This window comes from Falco biarmicus, chromosome W (assembly GCF_023638135.1).
Source record: "Falco biarmicus isolate bFalBia1 chromosome W, bFalBia1.pri, whole genome shotgun sequence".
Taxonomy (NCBI): domain Eukaryota; kingdom Metazoa; phylum Chordata; class Aves; order Falconiformes; family Falconidae; genus Falco; species Falco biarmicus.
The window spans coordinates 22,849,136-22,863,119 of record NC_079310.1 but is presented as its reverse complement, the minus strand read 5'-3'; the positions used below and the strand labels follow the sequence as shown (position 1 = coordinate 22,863,119).

Here is a 13,984-nt window from a genome sequence, read left to right as displayed (position 1 = left end):
ATATTTTATGGGTGTGGTGTCTTGGCTAGTAAGATTTTTCTACATAAACAATGTACTAGCTAATCAAAGAAGATAAAGAATGATAAAGGCCTCAAAATGTTTTATTCTGGGCTTCTTATGAGATTTTTTAAATTTGAATAATATGAAGACATTCTTCTTTACTGCTTTGTTCTGTTCAAAGCATCCCCAGGCTTCTACTCCAGGAGACCACTGCCATGATGAGGTATTCATTTCAGGACAGCAGAATTACTCATCTGCCATGCTTAGTCTCAAAGATATTCCACTGGACAGCATGAAGAAATTAGCTGTGCAGGTAATTATCTACATGACACCATGGATAGAATATATTTATTATTATTTGTAGAAACATATGCTGGGATAGCAGTTGGAACTGGGGCTTCTTTAAAATGTAAAACAGGATTTGACTTTCACCCAGGTATTGAAGGTGTTGTAACTGAAATAGCATCCTCTTTTTGGAAGATAAAATAGTTAACTATATGAAAGGGAATAGTTTTCATTTTTCTTCAGTGAAGCTTTGAAAGAAGACATTTGCAGCAAAAGACATAATTGCAAGTGGAAATTGGAATATGTCAGATGATTTCAGGAAAGCAAATTGAAGCTGATTAAACCTTTTAAACAAACTTGAAATCTGTTGTGATGAAATTCTGATGATAAATTAGAATTTGTAGGAGACATTCTGTATTCATCTCTAAGAACCATCTATACAGGCAGGACTTACTACAATGAAACTAAACAGATGCTTGTAAGTTATTACGGTGCAGCAATCTATTTTATCTTTATAACTTCAGTAATTTCAGTTGCATTTCTACAGACCCTGGATATTGGGAATTGGCATAGTTGATACATGTTACCTATGTAAACTCTACCTCTGGCAATGCAACAAAAATTAGTTTTCCTGTCATGCTTTAGATTTTCAGAAAAGGCAGTAGAAAATCATGTAAATTTAATGCATCTGATCTGTAAATAACCTAAAAAAAATTACGCACACACATTACCATTTCTCAGAATCATTTTGGCATAAAAATCAACAGAATAGGTTCTGTTGTGTGTCTATTCACAGCATGGTTAAAGGTTGAAATTTGCACATTTCAGTTATTTATAATGACAAATAGAGTATTTTAATATCTTTGTATCCTATAACTAGTGGGATAATGGTGGTAGGCAGAAAAATCTGTGACTCAAGACTGTAGCATTTTTTTAATGTGGGAATCATACAGATGGATGAGTGACTACTTAGGCTGGGTAAGAGCATGAGGCATACGGGTAAGGAGGGAAAAGGCTGCCCATCTCAATACAGCCACAGAGCTGAACAATAACTCTGAGGCTTCAGTAAGAAATGTTGCCACCTCCAGTATCGTTCTTAATGAAATTATTTGAATACGCTGCATGTCTTTACAGTTGTGTACCTTACTGCTTGCTGTTTTTCATCATTATACCCATCAAATCAGTGACATATGTTTTAACAAAATATCATTTATTGAAAATATCATTACAGTTTTCATATTAAAATCTTGAGCTTGTATGTGAATTTAGTCAGGTTTTCTTGTGAAGTAGTCACCAAAAGATGCTCAGAGAGTATATAATTTCTGTCTACTAGCTGTGTAGGATTCTTATTTTGTGTATGATCTACTGGGGTTTGTTACAAAAATCTCTGAATTTTATGCAATAAAAGTGCAAACTATAATGATATAAACCAAGCGTCAATACTGTCAGTTGCACTGCCAGAAAATAATCATTGAGATAACTCAGTGAAGCAAGTGCTAAAAACAAAGACCTTGTCCAGTCTGTTGTAGTAGATTATCACTCAAAGTAATTTTTTGGTTTTAAATTTTTTTTTCTCAGGAGGTCAGAGCTGATGAATATAATGAAAATTGCGTGCAATTGTACGTGATCCAGAAGAGTAGTTTTGGTGATGTTCCTAGAATTAAAATTAATCAAGCATGAGAAATATTGAAACAATAAAGGAGGCATTGAGGATTGCTGCTTATAAAATGTATGATATTAGGTATTTATTTTTTATTCAGATACCTTTTACAAATGGACAAATGTGCCAGCCTCAAAGACCTCAGGCAAACTACAGCCAAGTTCATAATCTCCCTCCCCAATCATCAGTAGCAAGACATCCATCTAGAGAACAACTAATTGATTATCTGATGTTGAAAGTTGCCCACCAACCTCCCTATACCCAGTCTCAGTGTTCCCCCAGACAAAGCCATGAATTGGCAAAGCAAGAGGTAAGGATAAAATCTAACTTGAATATATGACATCTGTCTGTCAGTGGCAGTGAATTGTTACATTGTTTTCATTTATTACTGTTTCTCTGTAGATGGTTACAGAAATCATATAGGACTTTATCTCCAGCAGAAGACAATGTTATCTCAGTGCTGTCCTACTGAAATCACACATTCCTTCTAGTTTTGAGCTTTTTCCTTTTAATGTGAACATTTTAAAAGAGAAATGCAGTAGTTTCTTAACAGAATGTACCAGAAACTTATGCTTGCATCTTTATACTGAGAGAAATTTATTTCTTATGTACATTTATTGATCACCAACTAATTATTGATGTAGTAACTGCAAAAAATACAAACTTAGAGTACTTTGCATCTATTCGTTGCTATCCAGAGTGTTTCAAAAACCTGCAAATGTAGAAGCGTGCAGCCCTAAACAAAAACCAAGATTAAAAAAAAGTGTACGCATCTGATGCATGCCTGATAAATTATCAGTTTTATTTACGATAGATGTGGGTAAAAAAATTCTTATACAATTTAATGGCTCATTCATTGTGGGCAACTTTCTGTGTTTTTTTGAGGAAATACTGAGAGCTATGTTTTCATTCTGTGCTAGAATGAGAACAGCCACTTTCTGTGTAAAATAAGTTTTCTAGTCAACTCTTCTGGCAAGAGAAAGGGATGACAGTGTTGGCTGTGTAGAACTTAAAGTGAAAGTAGGAACTAGGTTTGATTTTTAAAATTCAGCTAGAAGTAGCAAGGAAATAAGAAGAACCAGTTATTTCATATGAACATGTGTATTTGTTGGTGGCATTAAATTAATTTACACAATATCTAGACATCTCTGAATTTAAAGCCTACATGGACTACTATGATTATAATCGTAGCAATATTGAACTAAAACTTGTGTACAATGATACAAGATGTTGTTGTATTGGAATCTTGTTCTGAATTAATATTATGAGATATAATACTCTCTAATTGTGATAAAAGGGGTTTTTGAGTTTTTTTTTTCTTTTTAAAAGCTTTTGTTCAGGTGAATTTGTTAATAATAATTTCATTACAGTAGCTTTGGATGCAAATTTTCAGCCAGTTCTAACTTTGGTTGTAACTAGATCCAAGTGAGAATTGACAAGGATCCAGAACTTGGATTTAGTATATCAGGAGGAGTTGGTGGTAGAGGGAATCCATTCAGACCTGAAGATGATGTGAGTATTTTATACTAATGCGTCTTAAAATCATTCTGATTAATATTTTTTTCATAGTATTTGCCAAATTAAAAAACATGTATATCTCCCAAACCCAAGCCACTAAATTCCAGGGCTTGATGGGAGAAAATTGACAAATTATTATGGAAGATCAGGGTGGTAGGCAACCACTGTGGTCACATAAAAACGCAGAGGATTATTCTGGGTGTTTCTTGTGCTGTTCTAGATATCAGTCAACAGATTTGAGATCGTGAATTATGGAGTTTACAATTAGAAAACCTCTTAAAAGAGAACATGATTTAGCCTACAGCCTTATTTCTGCTGCTTGGTAATTCGTCTTTACATGTACATCTGCCAAATTAAACAAAGGCAGACCAGAATTTGCCCTTCAATATTCTTTTAAAGACAATTCTCCTGGATTTAACATCAGAAAAGGAAGGCAGTCACAAAAGCCAGTAGATCTGTAGAATAATATCGCATTCTCTTCTACTTAGGATGGAAAATTGAGATGTTTTGAATTGCATCTGTTTCATGCTACCACAGTATTTATGAAACAAGTTGTTAAAAATGTTCTCCACCTCTGTTTTTCAAGGGTATATTTGTAACCAGAGTGCAACCAGAAGGACCAGCATCTAAGTTGTTGCAGCCCGGAGATAAAATAATTCAGGTACTGTAGTCATCTAATTAACTAGTCTGTGTAATATACCAGTTCATTTTTAGTTTGCACCTTTTCTAAGAGCAGAACATTTAATTTTTATATAGATTTCCAGAAGCATTCTTATATTCTGGAATGATGCTTTTAAATTTCTTCCACTTAACATTAGGATAGGTGATACAGGCTGAAGCATTAATCAGCTGGATCATTTTTCAAATTCTGGACATTTTTCACACTTTAAAGACAAAAACCAAGCCTAATGTTGGCATTCAAGATGGAACATGAGTGTTTTCATTAGGCTTTGCTATCATTCAGTTTTTTAACTTGTGGTTATTCACATGTAGTTTCCTGAATAATGCATTGTCTGAACATTAGCAGTTGCCTCTCACAACCCCTCTCCCCAGCTGCAACTCTTACATCCCCCTCCATCCTGCAGTTCTTGCTAGTCTTTGCTGCCTTTCCCCCATCTGACAGGCTGGACGTGTAAGCACTGGCAGAAGCTACTACTTGACTGGCTGATACCTGTCTGGTCACAGCATGTACCTCCTGGCTGCTCCATCTGCTTCAGGAGCCATGGCTTCTGGGCTGCAGCTGTGCATTTCTTTTCTGTAGGAAGTTGGTACTTTTCAGACCTCTATTGTATCAGATTTGTTTGAAATTTGTCTGATGGGCTCATAAGTTATTTGGGAAGGGGTCAAGAAAATGGGCAAAGGGATTATAAGCCTTACTTTCTTAGGGAAACAGGCTAACAGGACATTTGAACAGTGCTGTAGCCACCCTTAAAATTGCAGAGCTTGTTAAAAATTATTAATTATTCACCACATTACTAGTTTGAGAATGCTTATAGAGTCAACTCTGCTGCATTTCTGTTTTCTCAAAAAAAACCCAAACTACCCACAAAAAAAAATAATTTAAAAAAACCATTATTATCTCAATTAAACCACAACCTCGTGAACTTTCTAAAACAAAGCCAAACTGAATACACAGCATAATTCTTCCAATAAAAGAAAAACCCAACAAGCACACAGAAAAAAAAACCCAACTAAAACTAAGATCAAGCTGTTCGAACTAAAAGATAGCTTGTTTTGAGCATGGCAAATAGTTCTGTACTTGTTCTTCCTTATTGGGGCAAGAGAAAGCTGGCGCTAAATCCTAGTTCTCTTACTGATGTAGACAACCTTAAGGAAGGAGGGGAACCCTCCAACACTCCATACAGGAACAAGAAGCATGTTAAACCTTTGAAAATACTGGCAGCATGTTTGTTACATATTTATAGAGTGGAATGTGTGTGAAACTTTAGTTTTAATGGTTTGTTCCTGTATTTATGGAACTTAATTTGTCCGTGTGACATTTATAATGAAGTTTCCTTTTGTCATGCTGGCACTTTGCTTGGATTTTGCTTTTTGTTTAATGAGGAATTCATAGTTTGAAAAAGAGCTGAAGAAGTTGCATTTGCATGCTTAGACATGTTTCATTTCTAATAACTAACAGTGTTGGGTTTTGTGTAACAGCATGTTCTTTATACTCATGAGAATCCCAGTGACAATGTAATGACAGTCCTACTGTCTTGTTGAGACTTAGACATCTGCAGTTTTTGACTGAGTATCATCTCTCACAAAATGACTTTGCTATGCTTGATTTTGCAACATTCTCTGTAAAACATGCATTAGGCACATATTATAATGCATGTCTAATAATATTCTAAATTATAGTGACTAGATAATTGCATGTAAGTTAAGATTGTTGCATATTAGGTTAGGAGTAGGACATTCTGTACAAATGATGATTTGGAAGGGTTATTCCCACTTGCTTTCTGAACAGTCTATATGTAAAACTTTTTCTGCAACCCTAGACAGATTTAAAATTACTGCCTTTACAACAAAGGATTCAGCTGGTAGCAAGAGCATTTGGTGATGGGATAAGCAGCTGCAACTCCAAAATGGCACAGCTAAGCCGCAGAGTGCATGATTAGTTCTCTCTGTTGCTATATAAAGGGCAGTAGCTCATGGAGAAAGGTGGGATGCACAACTGGAAGCAGTAACAGTTTAAACTGGACAAATCTGCCATTCTGCAAGATTTTACCACCCAGACAGAATGTGAATTAGCAGTAATACACCCTGAGAAGTTGAACCATAGCCATGTTTTCCCTGTCTTGTAGGCCACTTGGGCTTGCTTGCATTTGCCAAGCCAAACCTGTCCCAAGAATTACATTGTTGCTTAGAATCACAGCAAAATTCAATCTGGGGGTGACCTCAGGTCTCACACCTAACCTCCTGCTCAAAGCAGGGTCAGCTAGTAGGTCAGAACAGGTTACTCGGGGATTTTTCCAGGAAGGTCTTAGAAAACTTCTAAGGACAAAGAGTGCATAACCTCTCAGAGCAATCTGATCCACTGCTAGACATGGCAGGGAGACAGGAATTTTCATTACATCCAGTCTGAACTGTGTTCCACAAAGGGGTAGACTGGTGGGGGTGTGAAATTAGTGTGTCACAATATAATGGTTTTAGCGTTAGTAACAAGTATTCTAAGCTCTTTTCTACTTCCTATTACTACTGTCTCAACTCCCAAGCTATAGTAGCAGGACTTGTGGTAAGTTGGATCAGTTCCTACCAGATTGCCTGTTTAAATTGTCTGGCTTTAATTGCTGAACGATAACATGCTCTCCTTGTGACATCAGCCCCTCACATGAAAGGTGAGAATTCCTCTAAATACATACTTAAAACGGAATTAAAGGTACTGGATTTTTGAGGATAGAGAGGAACATAGAGCAGGACACTCAAAGCATGGGGAGAAATTGGGAGTGCTAGAAAGGGGAGTAAAGGCCTACTAAAATGGCTCCCAATGCCATTAATGTTTTTTTTTTAAAGGCCTCAATAGTTTTAATTTATCACAAATGCCATTTCTAGTATTTAAACTGGGAGGTATCATTTGTACTGCATTTTCTTTTTTTTTTTGGCATGGCTGTATTAAGGCTGATGAATTCAATGTCTGATGTTAATGGCTTAAAGTTCAGCTTTCTCTTTTGGTTATTTGTAAATATATTCAATAACTTTGGGGCAAAATTCTTCCAAGGCTAACACAATAGTTTAATTTCTTGTAACGTATAGGTACATGTTCAACTCACATCAACAATGTAATCTGCAAATCTGCAGTGTCTTATTGTCTGCGTTCATATAAAATTTGATTATTTTAAACTTGGTTCAAGCTTAAACTAATATGAAATATGAGGCTATCATTTTCAAATTTTAAATTTTCTTTTTAGGCTAATGGATACAGCTTCATCAGTATTGATCATGGACTAGCAGTATCTTTGCTAAAGACTTTCCAGAATGCAGTGGAACTTATTATTGTACGAGAAGTTTCTTCATAAATACTGTGGATTGAGGGGAAAAGCCAGCAGAATTCATTGAAAGACTTATGGGAAACTGAATATTTTGCCTGGTTTTATACACAAAAGGAACTGGAAAAGAATTATGATCAAAATTTGTACAGAAAATTAAATCCTGAACTTGTGCTTAAAGGGGGAAAAGCCACTGTATAGAGTGTTCAAGAAATCATTTTGGAAATTCATATGGTGAATAAACTTGTTTTTAAGCATTGTAGCAATCTAAGGATCACTCCTCCAAGAACAAACCTGTGTTGTTTTTTTGTACAGATGGTAGGTTTATTTTTGGATAATTCATACACATCACTAAACTTTGTTCAATGCTTTGCAAAGCCTTGGTTATAGCCAATGGACAGATGGCAGGACTGTCTGTCCTGTAGCTGTTTATTGCCTTTATTTCTATTCATCAGATATTAATGTGTTATGCTGAAACCACTTCTGTAGATATGGACAGAAGATACAAAATGTTGGCTTTGCTGTGTGCACATTGTATAGATGAGTGGGTAGATGGAAAGTGGCGCTGGTTGGACAGAATGAAGGTCAGGTGAAACAACTATCTGCTGTCTAAATCTGGAATCAAGAAAGAAGAAAAAGTGTTTAGTTCTGGAGTGTATGTCTACCAATAGAAAATGCAATAAAAGCTTACACATTTTTAGGAAGACTGTAAATACAAAGTTGTGATATTCTACAGGATTTTTTCTTAATGTAGTCATTGAATATTCATTTGCCACGTGATTCATGTTTAGTTGGGTTTTCTTGCATACAGAATTTTTTCAACTGTACTGTGGAACTGTGCCCAGAGGTTTTTCTCTACCATGGAAATCCCAAATTTTGTGCAAATGGTGATACTTATCTTTATAAAAAATACTCCATTTCAACCTTCTAGATTTTAAAAATGAAACTGAAATGGCCAGTTTTTAAGGTTGTTGCCTGTAATATATATTTAAACACAAAGTAAATGATGCAAGAAAGGTTATGAAAGTCATTTCAATTTTGTTTGGCCTTTGCATTGCCTTGTTAATCAAAAAGGAAACCATATGTATGGAGCTAGGTAACCAAAGCAAGTTTGTGAAACTTTAAACAGTGATGGAGAATTGCTGTGGTGAGATGGAGATCAAAGGGAGGGTGGACTTACAACCTACCAGTTGGTAATGATGTTTCTTAAAGAGCTGTTCCTACAGGTAATATTAAATGTGAACTAGACACTTCAGAGTCATTAAAGGGTTTCTAACTATAGTAATGTAAGTGATTTACCACAGACTGCCTTTGTTCCTTATTATTGTATAAAATATTAAATTATGCTTATATTAATTTTGTTTACCAGAAGCATTAACTTTCTTTTTCTCTTTCTCCTTTGTAATTGAATAGACTGCATAATCTGCAGTGATAATTAATACACAGTTGTTATGGACCAGGGAAAAGTGCCATAGAAGACCAATAACTGTTTTTAATCAGGGCCAATTATTAGCCTGTCATTGGAGCAATATTCAGCTATTGCAGTTCATTTTTAATTACATATAAGTTGGTAGTTTGAAATGGGTATAAGTTACTTTTTTCAACCCATGTGTACAAAAATAAATGCTTTTAATAAAGCTAGCAAAACCACCAGCCTCCTGTAGTTTTGGGACAATGAGCGGGAAGAGAGAGGAATATACATAGATAGTGATAATAAACAGATAGTACTTAAATAAGTGAACTCCAATATTATTGCACTTCTTTCAAAGATGTTAACTATTGCTTATTGTACTGTGTATAGTTCTAATAATTTTAATTGAAACCCTTTAGCAGCTCTTTGGATATTTTACTACTTTTTAGTTGATTTTCGATAATATTTACATAGGAAATTATTTTTTTATATATTAGCGGAAATGTGCTGTATTTTGATAAAATTCATTTATTTTCCATGTGCTGTTAATATTCAAAGAAAAGAACAAAAAACATAGCTATAGAATGGCAGGAGTCAATGTTCCCCTTCTAAGATGTGTTTTTTTGTTGTTTAGTTTCTATTTTTTTAATTGAAAATGAAAAATGTTCACATTGCCTTTTAAAGGGAATGCATACAGACAGGTCCTAAATTAACTTGGTCTTCTACATAACCTGTATCTTTGGGAAGGGGAAAAGTCCAAAATGCAGAACTGATTCTTTATTGATCTTGGACTGACTTTGTATACATTTTGCAGTACATTTAAATATATCACTGAGGAATTATACAGTATTGTATTTTCCTTTAATGGTAACAGAAGTTTTATACTTAATTTTCAGATTTATATATCACAGGAAAAATCTACCAACAACTGTTTGGCTCTGGTAGAACTGTAGAAGTAGAGATTTATAGCAAGAAGTTTAGTACTTTTTGTGGAAATAGAATAGAATAGTTGGAAGGGACCTACAATGATCATGTAGTACAACTGCCTGACCAATTCAGGGCTGACCAAAAATTAAAGCATGCTCTTAAACTAAACATTGATAGGCATGGAACATCACCCACCTCTCTAGGAAGCCTGTTCCAGTGTTTGACCACCCTCTTGGTAAAGAAATGCTTCCTAACGTTAACTCTGAACCTCTCCTGACACAACTTTGAGCCATTCCACTCATCCTGTCAGTGGATACCTGGGAGAAGAGATCAGCACCTCCCTCTCTACTTCCCCTCCTCAGGAAGCTGCAGAGAGCAATGAGGTCACCCCTCAGCCTCCTTTGCTCCAAACTAGACAAACTCAAAGTCCTTAGCTGCTCCTCATAGGACATTCCTTCCAGCCCTTTCACCAGCTTTGTTGCCCTCCTCTGGATGCATTCAAGGACCTTCACATCCTTCTTAAATTGTCGGGCCCAGAACTGCACACAGTACTCAAGGTGAGGCCACACCAATGCTGAATACAGTGGGCTAATCACCTCTCTTGACCAGCTGGTTATACTGTGTTTGATGCACCCCAGGATGCAGTTTGGCCTCTTGACTACCAGGCCACACTGCTGACTCATATTGAGCCTGCTGTCAACCAGCACCCCCAGATCCCTTTCTGCAGGGCTGCTCTCCAGCCACTCCTCTCCCACTTTATACCATTGCTAATTTACTCCATCCCATGTGCAGAATCCAGCATTTGCTCTTGTTAAATTTCATGCCACTGATGATTTCCCAATGCTCCAATGTACCTAGATCCCCCTCTGCAAGGCCTTTTGTCCCTTGAGAGAGTCAAAAGCAACTCCCAGTTTGGTATCATCAGCAAACCTGCTAATGGTGCATTCAACTCCTGCATCCAGATCGTTGATAAATATGTTGAACAGAACTGGCCCTAGAACTGAACCCTGAGGAACACCGCTGGTAGACCAGTCGCCAGCCAGCTGCAGCCCCATTTACTACAACCCTCTGAGCTCTGCCATTCAGCCAGTTCTTCACCCACTGCACTGTGAATCTGCTCATCTCACAACTTGTCCAGAAGGATGCTGTGAGGGACAGTATCAAAAGCCTTACTAAAATCCAGAAAAACTACATCCACCACCTTCCATTCCTCCACTAGGTGGGTGACCTTGTCCCATCAAATTAGTGAAATGACTTTCCCTTTGTGAACCCATGTTGACTGTGCCTGATGATTGCATTGTTCTATAAATGCCTTTCAATAGCACCCAATATAATCATGTCCATAATTTTTCCAGGTACTGAGGTTAGACTAACAGGTCTGTACTTTCCTGGGTCTTCCTTCCCTCACACCCTTCTTGTAAATTGCAATAACATTGGCTAGCTTCCAGTCAGTAGGGACCTCCCCAGACTCCCAAGATCTTTGATAAGTGATCAAGAGGGGTCCTGCCTTAACATCCACTAGCTCCTTCAGTACTCTGGGATGAATCCCATCAGGGCCCATGGACTTGTGAACATTCAGCTGATACAGCTGGTTCCTTTACAATTTCAGTGTCCACTAATGGAAAGTCACTGTCCCTGCAGTCATGGTCCTCTGACTCAGTGGACCAGGCAGCCCAAGGTCTATCAGTATTATTAAACTGAGGCAAAAAACACATTGAATGCCTTTACTATTTCTTCATCCCTATTTTTCAAGTGACTATCTTCAACGAGTATTGGGCTAATGTTTTCCTTTGACCTCTTTTTGCTATTAACGTACTTTAAAAATATAAATACTTGGCCAAAGCTTGTCTTCAGTAAATTAGCAAATTAACTATCTAATAAAATATAGATTATTCGGTAAACATTGGAGTTTTCAGTGGACTGAAATGTGCTTGTTCCTTCAGCGTCTGTGTGTAAAGGTAAACATGTCAAACTAGATGATTTTGCAGAGTAGGAGAAAGATGTCTCCTGAACTAGTCCAGCCAGGATACAACAGGAGGAGAGACAATATTAGCACTTTTCATTTTGAATGCATCTTAAACTACATTTTTAATAGAATAAAATCCATCAGCAGCCTAAGCTCCTCAGCATGCCAATGAGTTGATGCAAACTCTGTTAATTCTTTCTATTCTTAATAGGTCATTAAAGAATCAGTTCAATTGTTGTAATGAAAAGATTAAGTCTCCCACATATTTTTTATGTAAATATTGTTTAGTTTCTTTTTTGGACTAGAGTTAAAAATGTGTATATACTTGAAAGCATTCTATGAACACATGTATAGCAATAAGCAACACACAAAATCAAACCCTTATAGTTATTTTGGTTTTGTTTAGTAATATTACTTTGTCAACAGCTATGAAATGTTTTTATTGATCAGCATTTATTCAACATTCCAAATTTTTGTATATAATTAGACTGTTTCTGAGGTAGCACACAGAGAATAGATAATAAATTAATGCTCTTTAAAGCTGTGTGTAATTGACTTCTTTAACTTATAGGAAATTCTCCATGACATGATTTTATTCTTCTATAGTTTCTGTAGAACTTAGTCCTCTATCAATATCTGTTAGCAAAGACTTATTTGTGTTTCTGGCTCTGTGTATCTCAGTGCCTAGGGGTCTGTCTGCTCTAGCTGATTTCATTGCAAGACCAGGTTATTCAGAAGAAATACCTTTGTGCATAACCCAATCTTGCAATGAAATCAGATAAGGCAGCCAGTGGCTGCTCTCCTGAAGAGATGAGTAGGTTTTGTCTGATGCAAATTAAGAAGTTTCAATAGTAGATGGGGTTGGTTAAGTCAAGTAGGGTTAAAATTAAGAGCATCTTGGGAGTGCTCTAATGAGATATACAAGGGTTATGTGGTAAAGAAAGTGAAGAGTTACTTGAATGATTGGCTAATGCCAAATGAATGTTAAGTTCTGCCTTATGACTTGGGTTTGAAAGTAAACATAAAAAAAAAATCCTGTCCTGCCACCGGAGGTGATTTTTGAAAAACTGGGTTTGTCTTTACCCGTTCCACAGAATTGTATTTTAAGTGACATCTTGTATATTCTCACTCCAGTTAAGAAAGTTTATGGGTATGTTCACATTTGTCAAGAGTAAATGAACCTAATGTGCTGTTCCGCTAAAGCATCGATGCATACTTATTACAGCAGAGGTCATTTACGTAGTTCTTGCTTTGCCCATATAACAATGAAAGTTCTTTAAGAATTTATAATTTTGTTCTTGAACTGACAGTTTTCCTGAAATGCTAAATGTTACTGTTTCACTAAGCAGAATGATCTCCAGTGTACAGAAGCATTACTGCAACAAGCTGATAAAAGCATTATATATCTATGAGGCAGTTGATTCTAGGCTTAAGGAACCCACTGTTTGTAATTCATGTTCTTATTCATCCTCAACAAGTAAGCAATAAAATACATGATTTAATTTTCTGTGACATGACTCCATCTGGTTCTTACAATTATGAAAACTAAAGAAAACTAGTGATGACTGTTGGCAGGGAGAGGAAGCTTTTATAATGATAAGAAAAAAAGCCACTGGAAACTGATAAAAATCAATTTCATATCACATTTCACATATTGCTGTCTTTGTAATTTATTTTTGTTTAAGAAATTAAGCTTTCTACAGCTATCCATGTTATTCATTCAGTAGCCAAAGCTTTCAGGTTATACAGAGGAGGTGCACATACCATTTCTGTACAGATGTATGTTCCAATAGGGAAAAGACTAAATTTCTAGAATTGTCACAGTTTTGAAAGTGATGGCTAGAGTGTGATGGATGCACCCACTTTGACTGAGTGAACAGTACTTTGGTTCAGGCATCATCGACAAGTAGGCCTGACTAAAATCAGCCTTTCTGTGCAAACCTTGATAATTGTGCTAGGCCATATCTTCTCAGGAGACAAGGGGCCTAGGCCACATCTTATCAGGAGCTAACAGTACCAGCCTGAGCTGTGACTAGACAAAACTAAAACTGCTATGGCTGCATACTTGCACGTACACCAAAGGGGGGGTTGACTACAAGTCAATCACTTTATAAATATCTGTAGCCCATCTGAGCCCATTGAGCTCTCCTGTACAGCAGCAGGCTGCATGGCAGTGATCTCCCCCTTGAGCAGGGATCCCTCTCAACGTTATGCCTTGAGGTTGAGAC

At 36.5% G+C, this 13,984-nt stretch overlaps 1 protein-coding gene across 20 annotated transcripts in view; it reads left to right on the top strand.

Moving 5' to 3' along the window:
* The window catches only part of LOC130141885 (erbin-like), a 123,967-nt gene extending 110,704 nt beyond the window's left edge, over nt 1-13,263 (top strand). For 18 of the 20 annotated variants that reach the window (XM_056323158.1, XM_056323166.1, XM_056323163.1 and 15 more), the window contains 5 exons: nt 182-313; nt 2,046-2,255; nt 3,365-3,457; nt 4,050-4,124; nt 7,375-13,263. In XM_056323158.1, the coding sequence (XP_056179133.1) occupies nt 182-313; nt 2,046-2,255; nt 3,365-3,457; nt 4,050-4,124; nt 7,375-7,482 (618 nt within the window). In that variant the 3' untranslated portion in view covers nt 7,483-13,263. Of the gene's footprint in view, nt 1-181; nt 314-2,026; nt 2,256-3,315; nt 3,458-4,049; nt 4,125-7,374 lie in introns of those variants that run through there. The other 2 variants (XM_056323174.1, XM_056323175.1) reach the window with 2 other exon arrangements.
* Nucleotides 13,264-13,984: the final 721 nt, after the last annotated feature.